The following is a 16613-nucleotide window of genomic DNA, read 5'->3' as shown; positions in this document are numbered from 1 at the left end:
CATCGGCGCTGAAAGAAAAAAAAACATGCGCGCAAGCACACGCACACGCTACAAAACAAAATTTTTTAAACGCCCGGCGCAGGCAAAGGCGCATACGGCCAAGATAGCTAAAATAAGTCTAGACAGGCCCAGCCACGAGAAAAGGCCGCCGCCGCCTCCCTCTCAACCAACATACACCCACAGGCGTGCAACAGCACATAAGCATCAAGGGGCAAGAGAGAGACAGACAGAGCCCCCCTCCACTAGACGCGCCTAGAGAAAGCGCGCGCCGGCAGCAAATCATAGCCGGCACTCAAGCAATCGGCAGCAAGCTGCATCGGCACAACCCCGTGATTACACATCAAGTTCGAAGTTCTAAAAGTGCACATTACAGTTACACGTTACAGCGGCAGCACATTCGGTTAGTGGCAGTACTTACGGTGGCAAAATCAGGAAGTGCACATAAAAGTGAAGTGAAGCAAGTGTCAGTGCAGTAAAAATAAAAGCACAGCAGTCGCGCGCGCACGTGCAAATCAGCGTAAACAATGGCGAATGACGGCGAAGCCGCGAGACAGACCCGCGACATGGAGAACCTAATACAAAGGCTCAAACGCTGGTCGCCTTTCGCCCGATCACCAGCGCGCACAACAACCAGCGGCACGCAAACATCACCCGCCGGGACGGGCATGAAGAAAGCACCGGCAGACACAGCAGCCGCCAGCACACAGACAAGACTCATCTGCGTCCGCGAAGCCGGCACGCAGACGAGCACGCGCGCGAAGGAGCGACAACAAGCGCACACGCACCGAGACACCGTGCGCTACACAGAGATAGGCACAATCTCGTTGCCAGAATTCGCCGATTTTAAATTGCCGGAGCCGACAGAGGAAAAGAAAAAAGAAATGCAACGGGACAAACAGCTCACAAAAAAGAACAAAGCCGAGGAGGAACGCCGAGAGGCAACCGAGCAGGCGCGCCAACAAGAAGTGGCTGATAAAGAAGAGAGGCAACGCAGGGAAAAAGCTCGTGCCAGAGCAGTGCCAGCCGAGAGCCAACTCGCGTGGCGAGCATATTTCTTCCGCGCAAATCACTCGATTGAAGTAGCGCGGAAGAAGCTCAAACAAAAGCAGCTGTGCCAGGACGCAGTGAAAATGGCAGTGCCAGAGAGATTGCGGCCGGAAGTGTCGCGCCGCCTACGACAATACATAGCCACACATGAGGAGATAGAGGAGCAGATCGACGCAAGAACGATCACCGAAACCATCGAGCTCCTGCAACACCAAGCCGAGGTAATAGCGAAGCAAATGGCAGAAGAGACCAAACACAGCACAACACAGCAACACAGCGCAGCTCAGCAGCACAGCGCAGTACAGCAGCACAACAGCACAGCGCAGCACAACAGCACAGCGCAGCACAACAGCACAGCGCAGTACAACAGCACAGCACAGCACAACAGCACAGCGGAGCACAGCAGCACAGTGCAGCACAACAGCACATCAGCACAACACAATGTAGCAACTGTACAGCACAGCGACATTGCAGCACAGCGAAACAACATAACAACATCAGCACAGCAATACCCGCAACAACGAACCGTGAGCGAGGTATTACCACGTCCACGACCGACACCAAGCACAGTGGCCGAGAAAAGATCACCCGACCAGACAAACGAGCACCGCAGTGGAAATCCGAGAAGGATGTTTTACAAAAACAAGTACGACGTCCCTGGGATGGAGAATCTGCGGGACTTACTAACTAAGAAGTTGGTAAGCAAACAATGGCACCCGCAGAATGAAGATCAACGGGAGTTGCTAAGTAGAGCACACCGTAAAGAATACGAAAGAAGGATGCTACGCGCACTGAAAAATAAATAAATAAGGAAGTGTTAGTGTCAGTGTTAGCTAAAAATACGTTTTTTTTGTGTGTTTCGAATGGGAGATGGCCGTCAAGAGGCAATCAACAACATGAACAGTTTTCGTGTTTTTCTTTTCTTTAAGTATTTTTTTTCCTCTTTCTTTTTTTTTCCCTTTTCTTTTTTCTCCCTATTCTTTATAAATTTATATAAAATATATTATTATTTATAGAATTATCTCATTATTTATAGAATGATATTATTATTTATAAAAAAAAAAAAAAAACTGAAAACTGAACCTACTTTACTTTATAAGCATTTTTTTTTTGTTTATATACCATCTTGCGCCACAACAAAATATGTATCAACAGCGACAAAAATTACCTTTTTATTTTTTTAAAAAATTATGTTAATTAATTACATTATTTTTTGTATTCAAGTTATAAGTATTAAGCCAAAAATGTACAAGTTAAAGTATATCAAAATAAATAGAAATAATATCACTGCACATGGTACGAATTAATTTAAAAATAATAAATAAACATAATGAATGTGTACACGCCCCATACAAGCCCTTAGAGAGAAAGAGAGAGTAACACGATGTGTTACAAGAATTATACCGCGTTTTAATACTCATAATTTCAAAATAACTATTACTCTTGCCACAATGTACAGTTTCTCTTTTCCTTCATAAATTATACGTACACATACCATCTTCATTTCCTTTTTTTATCAACAAGTGATATACATATATTTTTTTTGTGCTATATTTCATTGCCTCTTAAAATAAGCCTCGTGTGCAAGAGGGTACGTTACACCACATTCAGGTACACGGCAACACAGGCCACCCAACACAGCCATACCCTTGCACACACAGCTGAAAAAGGGGTAAAAGTGTACGTGACACATGGTGCAGGCATTCCCACATCTCGTGTGCACGAAAACCTCGGGCTTTCGATTACGGCGGGGGCAGTGTAACGTGGTAAGCGATAGCTTACGACGTCACACATATTAATACCACAGACAAGCGTCAGGAGCCGCGCACACGAGCTGCTGACGAACTTACGACCTGTACAGAGAGAGAGAGAGAGAGAGAGAGAGCTAGGACCGAAGAGAGGGCAGCGCGCTCGCGACTATCAAGCACACATAGGTAACCACGAAGCGCGAATTAGAAACAGAGTGGGGAGCGGCGAAGATATCGGCCGCCGAATATCACACGAGCGAGGCCCCGTGGCTTTTTCGCTCCGTTCGCGGCACGCGACGCATCTTCTGCGATAGCACCGAAGACTCGTCGCTCGCGCGTGACCTTGACGACGAACGACCCTAACGGACGGCTTCACCGTCGGCCCAGCAAGCGCACGCGGCGAAGGCCCCTCCTGGCAGCGCATATCCAGGAGGTAAAATATCGGACGAGCGAGTGCAAACCGAGGGAAGGACCGCGATGTCCATCGCATAAGCGTAAGCATCACCGTACTTTACTCTCTCTCTCTCTCTTCCAATAAGCACATAGCTGTGCGAGAGTCGGCTCGGCAGAGCCGACTGGTTTTGTACATTAGCGAGGCGAGGCAAGCCGATGTGGAATTAGCGACGACCGCTGCGGAAGGTTGACGCGTGCCTCTGGCACTGTAAAAGTAACGATTTAATAAATGGATATGGACGTCAATTCCGGACCGTCTTTTACTGAATGCTCGCCCTCCTCTCCAATTGCATGTACATTACAGGTTTAAGCAGGAGTACGAACGCACGCCTCTCCGCGGGCAATCGCTAGCGCTGCGATTGTGTACACCTGAGCTAACCGGAACTCCTTCTGCGACGTGTGGTGCGATGCTAATTGTTGTCGACATTAGCTAGTCCGGGAGTACTAATACTATCGCACAGAGCACGTTACAAATTGAATATTAAATTGAAAGTTGAACCAGTAATTTAATTGCATTAAAAATGGCAAAGTACCTGACAAGTGGTCCACAAAGGATGTAATAATTTATTTTTGTAAGTTTTGGCGAGCATGTCTCTATATAATTGTTCTAAAATCATTGAATCTACTTTATCAGTACGATCTATTATAATATTGAACATTTTGTTCGAACATTTTTTAATTGGATCACTGGCATAATAATTATAAGGTCGTCGATTACATCATCGACTTTCGAAAGAACAGCATCTAACATTTCATACCATATGGTAATCAGCTAAGGCTGAATACTTATGTATGACGTCTGTGATCTTTCCAGAATTTTTTTCAATACAAATTCTCCTGTGATCCTTGGTGTCCTCGAGTAACCTTTTAATGTGGGACACATTTTTACCAGTCTTGAAAGACTTTTCAAGCTCTTTAAGAGCACTTTCAATATGACTTGTCATTAAAGCACTGTTGATACACAAATAAATAATAACCTATAAACTATTTTTATTTTGTTTTGTAACGGGAAATCTCAGTCGTCCTTCTTCGGATGGCTCACGACTGCCCGTACAGATTATTTATTCGGGGATTCGGGAAGCAGAATTCGTTCCCACGGCTAAATAACACGCCGAGCACACGCGTTAATCGTACGCAGATTGTTACGCGGGATCAGGAGTGACTGTGAGGGTAATAAATAAGGCCAAGTTTGAACACAATAATCTTTAATAATAACGGTGATGTAACGATAACGATGGAACTTAATCGCGAAAAATAAATTGATTGAAACAAAAGGAACTTACTTAAAATATAAAATAATCGGAGGGTAGAAACCAAAGAAAATTATAAAATAAAATAAATTACAAAATAATAGAAAATATACAAACAGCAGAAATCACAAAATAAAGAACAAATATAAAATAAAGAAAGTACAAAATAAAGAAAAATACAAAATAAAGAAAAAAAAATACCGTTCACATACAAACGGTAACCGTCCGGACAAGATAGAGCGCGACCTCGCAATCGGCAGAGCTGCCGAACCGCGAGGTGTTTAACCGACGCCTTAGATGAAGAGAGAGAGAGAGAGAAAAAGAAAACACCACACCGACCTTGCCTCGAGTCGACTCCGGGTATCTATCGGCGACCTTTGTCCTTGTCGAAGACGGAATACTCTGGAAAAGGCAAAGACGAATAGCTGCGTAACAAGTCTTCTTTTGCTTCTCGAATCTTCTCCCGATCAAAGTTTGGCGATGCTGTTGGTGTTATTATTTCTATCGTTGTTATTTCGGTTATCGTTGTTACTAATGTTATTGTCGTTACTCCCGTTATCGTTATCAATACTATTGTTGTCGTTATTCCTGTTATCGTTGTTAATAGTGTTATCGTTGTTAATAGTGTTGTCGTTGTTAATTGCTGTTGAACGTTGACGTGTTAGTGTGTTGGTGTATTGGAGGCTCCGAACGTGACTGTGTGTGTGTGTCTGCGTCGACTCGAATTTCGCCTCGTGCCCGGGATTGGCAAGCGGTTTTCGCTCACCACAACTCCAAGATAGCAGCACGCGCGCACACCCCCGCGTCACCTCGCCGGTCACACACGTGTACCGGTGCCGGCTCCGCTACCTCGGCGGACTGATCTTCAGACAGACGACACTCCGCGCACCGGACACGTATTCCAAAAATCACCAGTCGTCAGCGAGGGCGCGGGGACTTACAAATCACAAACCAGGTCAGGAAAAAAAAATCAGAAGAAAATCCGTGTGCGCGCGGCGGACCGTGCGGCTGCTCAACCGATACTGCCTCACTCCTCTTCACGCCAGCGAGATGCGCGCGCAGATCTGCCGACGCCTCGCTGGCTTTCGCAATTTTTCTGTCTCTCTCTCTCTCTCTCCCTCGCTGTGCTCTCCACGTCGGCTCCCTCCGATCGCTGCCATCGCCGTCGCACATCAAAAGAAAGAACAAAAAAAGAAAAAGACGGAGCGATTAGAGTGTGCTCAACTAGCGCACACTCTTAGCTCGGCAAAGCGTACGGGGGACTAGTGAGAGCGTGGCGGAGAGCAACGGTCGAGCCGTGATTCTCCGTCACAGTTTCATAACTGATCTTTTCATCTCTATTGAAATACACTCTGTTGATGTTTTTCGTTGGCCACTAACACGTATTTTCATAAGTTTTATTGAATTTATATCCTCACTTTTTAATTTTAAACTGGATCTGTGATTTCTTATCCATGTACGTAAATGCGTACGTACAATTCCCTATAAAAATACAACAGCTTCTATAAAATATAGAATTCAACAAAAGTACTATTTTGTTATATCTTGAAATAATTATGCTTACATTGTTTGACCTACCGCCAGCTAGCTCAGGATAAATATCAACAATGATAGCAGCAAACGTAGCATAATCGTTTCTTGAAGGTGTGCCTCCAGTAACTTGGTACAAATATTCCTCCCAGTGTTTAAAAAAGCCTTTGCTGTCGGCAGGATTGATCTTCTGGTTTACCAATTTACTTTTCAAGGTAAAAGTTAAATCTGGCAGCACATTCAGCTTCAAGGGTTGTTTTGCAACTTTATTTGTAAATATCTTTTCCACTTTTATTTTTTTGATCATAGGCTATTGATAGAAACAATACAAATCAATTTTAATCGAAAATAATGAATGTAATAAACAAATATTAGTTTCATAAATACACAAATACTTTTATTTATAGTTGTTAATAATTTTATAAATACGTATAACAATTAGTCATGCTTACTTCAAAATTTTCTTCTACTTGGTTTGAAACATCCTTAATATATTTCTCTTGGCCAGTAAAATCAATGTCAGAATTAAACTAATTACTATCAGGCTGTTTTTGTGGTTCCTGATATAGTACATTGATGTCAAGGGATAGAACTTCACCAAGATCTAAGTCATTGAGATTTTTAGTAGTAACAGCAGAGATTTCAGTAGTAGAATCCGTGGAGGGATTCAAAAGAACATTAACCTCACTTAAATGTTGAATCTCGTTATCCAATTCGATATCGCACCATTCCCTAGTTTCATCGCGTAGTTGAAATACTATTAGTTTGTTTGCTGTCATAAACTTTAAAATAGAATCTACTTCGCAAGTCTTTGAAAAACTTTGGCGTGATACATCGGCGTCTGCCACGCTTATCTGTGAAGTAAACTTGATAGCTTTTCGGTGAGGTGGTATTATATAGAAAACTTTTTTTTCCATTATGAGCACTGATGAAAATCTCACAGAATATATAATAAAATTGAGTGTGATTGACTAAATTAATTATTAAAATAGTTTTAATATCGTGCACTTCAGGCCGCCCAAAAATTCTCAGCTCTAGCCTACTTTTAGATTAAGCCAACGATCAAATTCGATTTATGTATTCTTAGAATAGCGGTGGATGTCTTTCTCACCGAGGTGCCGATATACCACGATTAATGCGCATGCGTGATTCCGAATGTGTAGCTCTGATCAAACTACCAACTGCGGATAATAAAATAAATTACGCCAATTTGATTTTTTTGTCCATACGGCAGATAATCGACAGAAGTTCATAACTTTTGAAAACTATACAAACAAGTTTATCAAGGAGGATATAATTAATGACAGTTTTACGTGTTGTCTTTGCTTTCTTAGAAGCAAATCATATAGTATTTTAGTAAGTCACTATCTCAAAAGCCATAGACTCGACCCAAATTTTAATATAGCATGCAAATTTAATGGTTGTGGAGCTTCTTTCAAGAAATTAGATTCGTTTTTTAAACACGTCATTCGAAAACACCAAGATTATGCAGAAAATATTTTATCGAAAACGATAATTTTCAAGAGCAAATTATACCTGACAGCAGATGACGGTATGGTTAATCATAATGAAATCGCAGAATTAAATCAAGAGAGAGTAGTTGAAAACGTACAATTCAGTGCCGCAAAATTTATTATTAATATCAAAGAAAACTGTAGAGTATCACAAAATACTCATGATTATGTTATCAGTGGTAGTCAAAATATATTTACAATTTACATAAATAACATTATTGTAAGTACAGTTTCGTCATCATTAGATACTATTCATAATTTATTCAAAAGCAATACATTTCCTAACCTATACAATTCTTAGAAGGAATTACAAAAAAAAGATCAAGAAACGAATTTGATTAATAGAGAAGAAGTTGAAGCTATGTTACTAGAAACAAATTCTCCTACTTCAATATTCAATTTTGTACAGACAAAAAAATCAATGAATAAATTTTTAATTGAAGATTTAAATATGGTCTCACCAGAGAGTTTAGTTATAGATATTGAGTATAAATGGAAAAAAAAAAATTTCATAGTAAAATCCAATCCCGGTTATGTACAGTAAAAGAAAATGCTTATATCATACCTTTTCTAAGAAATTTAGAAAATCTTCTAAAAAATGAAGATGTTCGCTCAAACATAGACAATCCTCGACCTCATCATAATACTGTTTATCAAACTGTGCTGGATGGTAATTATTATAATACAGATGAATTTTTTTACAATAACCAAAATGCAATAGCAATAATCTTTTATCAAGATGATGTTGGCATGACAAATTTTTTTTCTGGCATTTCCAAAGACTATAAAGTATCAATATTTTATTGAATAATAGCTAATATTTATCCTGAACATCGGTCATCTCCTAACAGCGTGCAATTATATGCTACTGTAAAAAACAAGTTCATAAAAAAGCCTGGAGTTCTAGCAAAAGTATTAAAACCATTTATAGACAGCATCCAGCAACTAAAAACTGTCGGCATAGATATTGAGATTGATAACGTTAAAAAAAATTATAAAGGTTTATAAAATATTTTTACTCTTCATTTGTGAAAAATCTAATGATCAAACTAGAAAAAGCAGTTGCTATGTTGGGAGGATTTACGGAATCAGTTTCAGCTTATCGTTTATGTCGATCGTGTATGGTGACGAACGAAGATTGGCAACACAACTTTCGTGAAAATGATTTTCAGTCTCGAAATAAATTAGAACACGAACGCCAGCTTTCAATTATCACTGATATGACACTTACAAAAAGCGCTCGAGAATATTGGAAACGTACAAGTAGATATGGTGTAAACAGCAGAAGTTCACTTACAGAGATCATTGACGTAACTCAGTGTTTACGTCAAGATTTAATGCACATAGTAATTGAAAGGCTTTCGAAATTAACATATAAATTATTTTAAAAATACTGCATTGAAGAAATTGAATTATTTACATTAGATTAATTGAATAATACGAAGGGGGGGGGGGGGTCAATAAGTTTTTACAAAATCCAAGAGATGGTGCTCGTCACACTTAAATTATGATGTTTTTGGCAAGCAATACTACTCACGGGCAATTCTTGGCTATTTCAAACAGTTTAAAATATAAAATCACCAATTTTGTTCAAAGTTGATAGACTTATTTTACCTATACAGAGGTCAACATCTGTGCAGAATTTTAGATCAAAATATTGGTAAGGGGCCGACTTATCAACTGTTGAAAAAATATTGGACTTTTTTTTATTAATTCGATTTCTCGGAGACTAGTAAAGATATGGAAATGATTCTTTTTTTAAACGACGCGGAAAGCGTTTCACTTTTAAAATGTAAATAGTAAAATACCAAATTATTTATTTGTCATTGTTATAAACAATTTTTTCAAAAACTCGACGATATCTCAAAAAACGATATTTTTTTTAATTTTTGCACCATAGTGTTCCTTGTCATATTTTAATAAGAAACCGTTGAGAAAATCAAGTGCCCGCTATCAGGATTAAGACAGCACTAAAATGAAACGAACCACGCGCTAGCCGTTTGGCCGCTCGAACGTCCGCTACTCGTGCGGTTCCAACGTTACTTGCTGCAATTGCCTTTAACGAATAAATAATTTCATATTCTATCAGTCTATATGTATTTATTTAAATAATATATAAATTTATTGTTTAAATAAGTAATGTAAATGAACTATTTTTTTATACAATCTGATATAATATTGAAATTAAATATTTGCTCTCTGCGTTTGATCGGGCTTGAGACCGGTGCATATTTACGAAGCGGCCGCATTAAAAATGTTTTTTTACCGGACCTACACGATAATAATCTTAATAAGTTATTTAGAAGTAATTTGTTCTAACCTATTTTCTACCATATATTTTTGACTATACGTCATTCTCACGCGCGATCAAACGCACAGAGCAAATGTTTCATTCAAAGTTGTTTTAGATTGTACAAAACAATAGTTCATTTATATTACATATATTACTTTACTTATATTACTTTATATTACGTTATATTAAGTAAATAAGTCATTAAATTTAATTTAAATTTAATTACTTATTTAATTAAATAATTTATATATTATTTTAATAAATATATATAGACTGATAGAATATGGAATTATTTATTCGTTAAAGGCATTTGCCGCAAGCAACGTTGGAACCGCACAAGTAGCGGACAGCCGAGCGGCCGAGCGGCTAGCGCGTGGTTCGTTTCATTTTAGTGCTGTCTTAATCCTAATAGCGGGCACTTGATTTTCTCAACGGTTTCTTATTAAAATATGACAAGGAACACTATGGTGCAAAAATTTAAAAAAAATATCGTTTTTTGAGATATCGTCGATTTTTTGAAAAAATTGTTTATAACAATGACAAATAAATAATTTGGTATTTTACTATTTACATTTTAAAAGTGAAACTCTTTCCGCGTCTTTTAAAAAAAGAATCATTTCCATATCTTTACTAGTCTCCGAGAAATCGAATTAATAAAAAAAGTCCAATATTTTTTCAACAGTTGATAAGTCGGCCCCTTATCAATATTTTGATCTAAAATTCTGCACAAATGTTGACCTCTGTATAAGTAACAAGTCTACCAACTTTGAACAAAATTGGTGATTTGATGTTTTAAACTGTTTGAAATAGCCAAGAATTGCCCTAACTAGATATCGTACAAAGTTTCAGCTCGATTAATTAAGTCGTTTTTTTGCATACGTTGGTTGAACAAAAAGTTATTGGTTCATTTGAAAAATGGAAAAAACAGTGTTTCGAGCGGTGATAAAACATTTTCATTTAAAAGGCCTTACACCGAAAGAAATCACAGTTGAGTTGAACGCCGTTCATGGCAAGTCTTCCCCTGTGTTTAAGATTGTTTATAACTGTTTAAATGAATTTAAACACGGCCGAACAACAACAAAAGATGAACCTGGTTCAGAACGTCCCGTAGAAGTGAGTACGCCCGAAATGGTCAACAAAATCCACGATATGGTGTTTAGCGATAGAAGATTAAAATTGCGAGAATTAATTGAGGCCACATGGGTATCAAAGGGTACAATCATTTCAATTTTGCATGAAAAATTGGGGATGAAAAAATATCAGCAAGATGGGTGCTGCGTTTGCTCACTGTTGAAAACAAACAAACCCGCGTGGTCACCTCTGAGGCTCTTTTGGCACGCGTACGTCGTAATCCGGAAGACTTTTGGCGTCGACTCGTAACTGTAGACGAATCATGGGTACACCACTATACTCCTGAAACCAAAGAACAGTGTAAACAATGAATTACCGCAAGAGAACCAGCCCCAAAGAAGGCAAAGACAGTAATGTCAGCTGGCAAGATTATGGCCGCGGTTTTCTGGGATGCGTATGAAATCATCTACATCGACTACTTGGAAAAGGGCCAGACGATCACTGGACAATATTATGCCTCATTACTAGGTTAGCTGAAAGAAAAAATCAGAGAAAAACGTCCTTACTTGAACAAAAAAAATGCCTCTTTCTTCAAGACAATGTTCGAGTTCACACGTGTGCAGTTTCGATGGCAAAAATTAACGATTTAAAGTTCGAATTAATTAACCATCCACCATATTTGCCTGATTTGGCTCCCAGTGACTTTTTCTTATTTCCTAAACCTCAAAAAATGGCTTGCCGGACAACGATTCATGTCGAATGAAGAAGTCATCGCCGAAACAAATGCCTATTTTGAGAGTTTTCAGAAATCATATTTTTCTGACGGCTTAAAAAAACTGGAAGGCCGTTTAATTAATAAAATGTATCGACCTTCAAGGAGATTATGTTGAAAAATTAAAAAAAAAATTACATACGCAAAACTTTTTTTCCTTCCTTTTGTAAAGACTTATTGACCCCCCCCCCCCGTAGAATAAAGCATTTCAATTTTGGTTATTTTGACAAGGTTAAACCTGCACCTGTACTAGCCGAATACGAGGGTTGCTTCTTATATTTTGAGCCTAATAATGAAAAGAGAGTAATTTATTATCTAAAATGGCTTTATTGTTTTTCGAAGTATTCTCCATGATGATAAATGCACTTTTGCATGCGCTCGAACCAATTTTCGTAACACTTTTTCCACTCTGATTGAGGTACCTCCAAAACATGGTTTTTGAATGCATCAACGGCTTCTTCAGGCGCCGAAAAACGTTGTCCACGCAATTTATTCTTGATATGCGGGAATAAAAAGAAATCATTTGGTGCTAAATCAGGACTGTATGGAGGATGACCCATCAATTCAACGTTTTGGCCAGTCAAATAGGAGGTTGTTTTAGCTGATGTGTGAGAGCTTACATTGTTATGATGAAGAATGATCCTTCGTTGTCGCTTCTTTTTTCGTATTTCAACAAGCACTTCTGGCAAACAAATGGTTGTGTACCATTCAGAATTCACTGTTCTACGATGCTCTAACGGTACAGTTTCCACATGTCCAGTTATTCCAAAGAAACAGGCGATCATTTGCTTCGAAGTGCTTCACGCACGAATCACTTTTGTTGGATTCGGCTTGTCTTGGAAGACCCATACAGTGGATTGCTGTTTTGTCTCGGGCTCATATGCATAGATCCAAGATTCGTCACCTGTGTAGATGTTATACACAGCGTTTGATGCACCGCGATTGTATTTTTTGAGCATTTCTTTGCACCAATTGATGCGAGCATCTTTTTGAGCTTTTGTTAAATTATGGGGGATCCAACGTGAACAAATCTTTTTTACAGCTAAATGTTCATGCAATATCTTATTGATGCTCGTCATACTAATGCCCAAGGATGCCTCAATCTCACGATATGTTACATGCCGATCTTGCTTTATTAGTTCGTGCACAGCATCAATGTTTTCTGGCACAACAACTGATTTTGGACGACCTTTACGACTTTCATCCCCGAGCGAACTGCGGCCACGATTAAATTCGTTATACCAGCGTTTCACAGTGGCAAGGGATGGGGCTTCATCGCCAAAAGTCGAAATAAGTTGATCGATGCACTCCTGTCTTGATAGCCCACGTCGAAAGTCGTAGAAAATCATCGCACGAAAATGCTCACGAGTTAATTCCATTTTTTGCCCGAGATGAATTTTTCAAGTTACTGTGAACAACACAAATTGCACTCAAATGAAAAAATGTTCTGAAGATGGTTATGGTTAAAAATGTCAAACTTTCCATTTGAAACGTCAGATGGCGCCTCTAAACACTTAGTATTGCCAAGGCTCAAAATATAAGTAGCAACCCTCGTATTTGGATGGCAATAACATTTTGAGACAAAGTGCAGGGCAGATGATTACATTAGCTCATACTCTTTTATTCTTAATTGCCGAATGGACTTGTAATTTTGATCATGTGGGATTAAATGAACGAATACAAAGCTTTGTTGTTTTATTGCAAATTATGAATGTACGTTCGGCATTCGAAAATCATGAAGATAACATTAATCTTTTAGAAGTGATGATACCGAGGTATTTTGAGACATTTACACGTTTATATCCTAATTAAGCAATACCGAAACATCATTTTATGGTACGCGTTTCAAAATATGTTATTTGGTCCAGCTAGACAGCAATGGTGTTTTCGATTTGAAGCTACACATTGTTACTTTAAAAGTCTTCTTCCAATAGTCAAGAATTTTAAAAATATTGCATCAACTTTTTGCTATAGATATCAAGCACGGATGTGCTCCAGGTTAACAGTGAATCCTGGCATGCCGTCTCCAAAATTTTTGTATAACAGTGATTGTATTTCTCCTGGTCCAACTATACTTCTACAAAATTTACCCTATGGTTATTTATTTCGTGAACTTGCAATCAAGATCTATGGGAAACCCAAAAAATTATGTGTACCTCCAAAATTATTATTTATGAAATTCATTTTATACAAAAAAGCATTGTACTACTTGAACTTACGAACGAGCACTTACCTGCTTTCGGAGAAGTCGAAAACCTTTATATTTTGAATAACGAAAATATTCTTTTGATTTCACGATTGAAAACTGTAACATTCAATGAAATGCTGAATGCATACTACGTAAAAAAATCATAGGTGACCAAAACACAATCATCTTAAATACAAGAGATTTAATTTTTTTACACCCATTGTCTTCATTCAGAGCGTTGAATAGAACTTATCCCATTGATAAATCATGAACACGTTGAATTTTATTAACTAAAACATTATCAATGATTGGAATTATGAAGCTTACAATTGCATACTCTAAATATTGAATATTAAACTTTTTATCTGTGTAAAACTAATAAACGCTTTATCTGTGCAAAATTAAACGCTCTATACAAATAAAAATCTAACCTGTTTGAATTTAAACACCTTATACGTATTATTTAGTTTTGAATACTTACATGTTTAAATTTATGCGCATTAGTGTGTGAAAGAGATAGAGAGAGAGAAAAAAGAAAAAGTTACGTGTGCATCCTCGCATCGATTTTTCAGCAGTTGGCACTGAGATGTAGTACAGGCTGTCATGCGCGAGCACTTTTAGTTTTTGTTCCTGATTTTCTGTTGGGTTTCCTACGCCCTCGCCGACGATTAATTGAAAGAATACACTCCCGGTGCGTGAGAGAGGTCGTGTCCAACCAAATATTACTTGGATTCCAACACTTACACCAGGAACAACAAGATTATACATATATATACATTGTAACGGGGTTGGGCTACCATTTAATTATTTTTATTCGGATGATCGCGTAAATAAATGCGCGTAATCACCTATATCAATTAGCTTGTCAGTCTCGATTTCCGTGGCTTTCGTATCAGTAGCTGATTCGTCACTGGTTCGTTTTCAATCGCGCGCGTTCCGTCTGCTCGCGTGCCGAATTCCGTTGTTACATTTTTCGTCTCCCGGTAAGTGCTGCCCCCGCAGGCAGCTACTAGGTTAGGCAATTAGCGCTAATTTGACGTTTACCGTCACAACATACACACACTAGATATAGTTCATCAATGAAAGGAGCAGCTAAGAAGAACAAAAGAGAGCGTACGAGGTCGGTGCCGAGTTCTCTCTCTCTCTCTCTCTCTCTCTCTCCCTCTCTCTCTTTCGCATGCGCCAAGTGTCTCCGTCAGGCGGATAGCTAGGCAGACCTGCCAGCTACTTCGCCGTTCACGATCACAACGATATTTCTTGTAACGGGCGTCATTTAGTTTGGATTGTGAAGCGCGGGATTTGTAGTGTGAAGGTGGATCAGACAACAGTTCTGTCGGCCGATTCGTACTTCTTCGCGAGCGCGGAGGAAATTTGTCGGTCGTGCGATAGACAAGCGCTATATTAATTGTTGTATTCCTGTTAAATTTCGTCGTTATTATTAAAATTGGATTTTCAGAAAGTCATGAGTTATTGATTTATTCGCTCTGTCACTCCTCTTCCCGGGAAAATTATTTACGCACGTTTTGATCCATTCGGCTCGGCGGATCATTCGGTGGTGGGAACGTTCGTGCTCCCCGAATCCTCATCTTAAATAAATAACTTGTGCGGACAGCCGCGAACTAACCGTCAGGTTAGTTCGCGGCTTTTTCTCCATTACAAAGTACACTTTTATTACCTACAAAACTTGTTTTAACCATATTCTGAAATGCTCTGTAAATATAATTGAATACTTAAAAAGTTATACATATAAAATCAGTATTTTTAGGCTACACACACCTTTAGTCGATTTACCAGATTTTGATGCCATTACGTAAATATTAGGTGGTTTATAGTATATTACCTAACTAATGCGGAAAGTGGATAAGTCCCGCACATGTAAAGGTTACCGTCCCACCTCAGCGGGGACGGCAACGCGCGTGCTTGCTCACCTACTTTTCACACGAGTTAGATACACAATTTTTCTTAACTTGTTGTGGAAAGTTCGTTGCACTGATCGGGTGCGTAGAGCGCAGGACCAAAAAAAAATTTTTTGAAAAATCATTTTTTTATTAAAGATAACTTTTAATTTAAAAATATTGAATATTTTAAAGGATACGATGAAATAAAAAAGTGTTTTTCATTAAAATAATAATTGTATTAATCTTATTTATTACATTTAAATTACATTCAAAGTCATTTGCTAAATTTCAAGTAGTTAACAAAACTTAATTATAGTTTAATTAAAGTTCATTTATTTTTATATATATTTATTTTAATGTTACAGTTTTTAAAGTCAAATGTATTCTGTTTATCTAATTCAGTATTAAAAAAATGAATCATTTTTTGGATCTGAAGTAACATTATCTTGTTCATTTTTACAATCTGTAATTTGCTAAAATTCTTCTACTTTTTTATGATTGATTGGACGTGCTGTCCTTGATACTGTTTTCTTATTCACTGCATGACTAGTTAAGGTAGTAGCTGGTTGAACATGTACTTCTGCTAATACTGTTTCTACATATCTTAAAACACTTCTTTCTATCCTATCGGCAACATTTTTATTATTATTTAACGAATTTTCCAACGTATCTTTCTGCAACAACGCTAGATTTCCATCCTCCATGCCTCTATAGTTCCCTTGTATTGGCTCCTGTGTGAGCAAAGGATAGTTGCAGATGATCTTTGGAATGCATGACCTGTGAATTTTCTAGCATCCGGAAAATTAAAAAATTTAGCTATTTCAGATGGTGTATTGCCCCTCGTGTAGA

At 38.3% G+C, this 16613-nt stretch overlaps 1 protein-coding gene across 1 annotated transcript; it reads left to right on the top strand.

Moving 5' to 3' along the window:
- The first annotated feature begins 524 nt into the window (after positions 1–524).
- Positions 525–1853, top strand: LOC131670556 (uncharacterized). The gene has a single exon (XM_058946242.1). It carries the CDS (start codon positions 525–527, stop codon positions 1851–1853), a length of 1329 nt encoding a protein of 442 aa, XP_058802225.1.
- Positions 1854–16613: the final 14760 nt, after the last annotated feature.

Source organism: Phymastichus coffea, unplaced genomic scaffold, assembly GCF_024137745.1.
Source record: "Phymastichus coffea isolate CEN01 unplaced genomic scaffold, Cenicafe_Pcof_1.1 PCOF00008, whole genome shotgun sequence".
NCBI classification, from domain to species: domain Eukaryota; kingdom Metazoa; phylum Arthropoda; class Insecta; order Hymenoptera; family Eulophidae; genus Phymastichus; species Phymastichus coffea.
Note: the sequence above shows the minus strand (reverse complement) of the source record. Positions and strands in the feature narration are given on the sequence as shown.

What these genes read in the sequence shown, in the direction of transcription:
- LOC131670556 (XM_058946242.1), top strand. Translation starts at nt 525, where the DNA reads ATGGCGAATGACGGCGAAGCCGCGAGACAGACCCGCGACATGGAGAAC.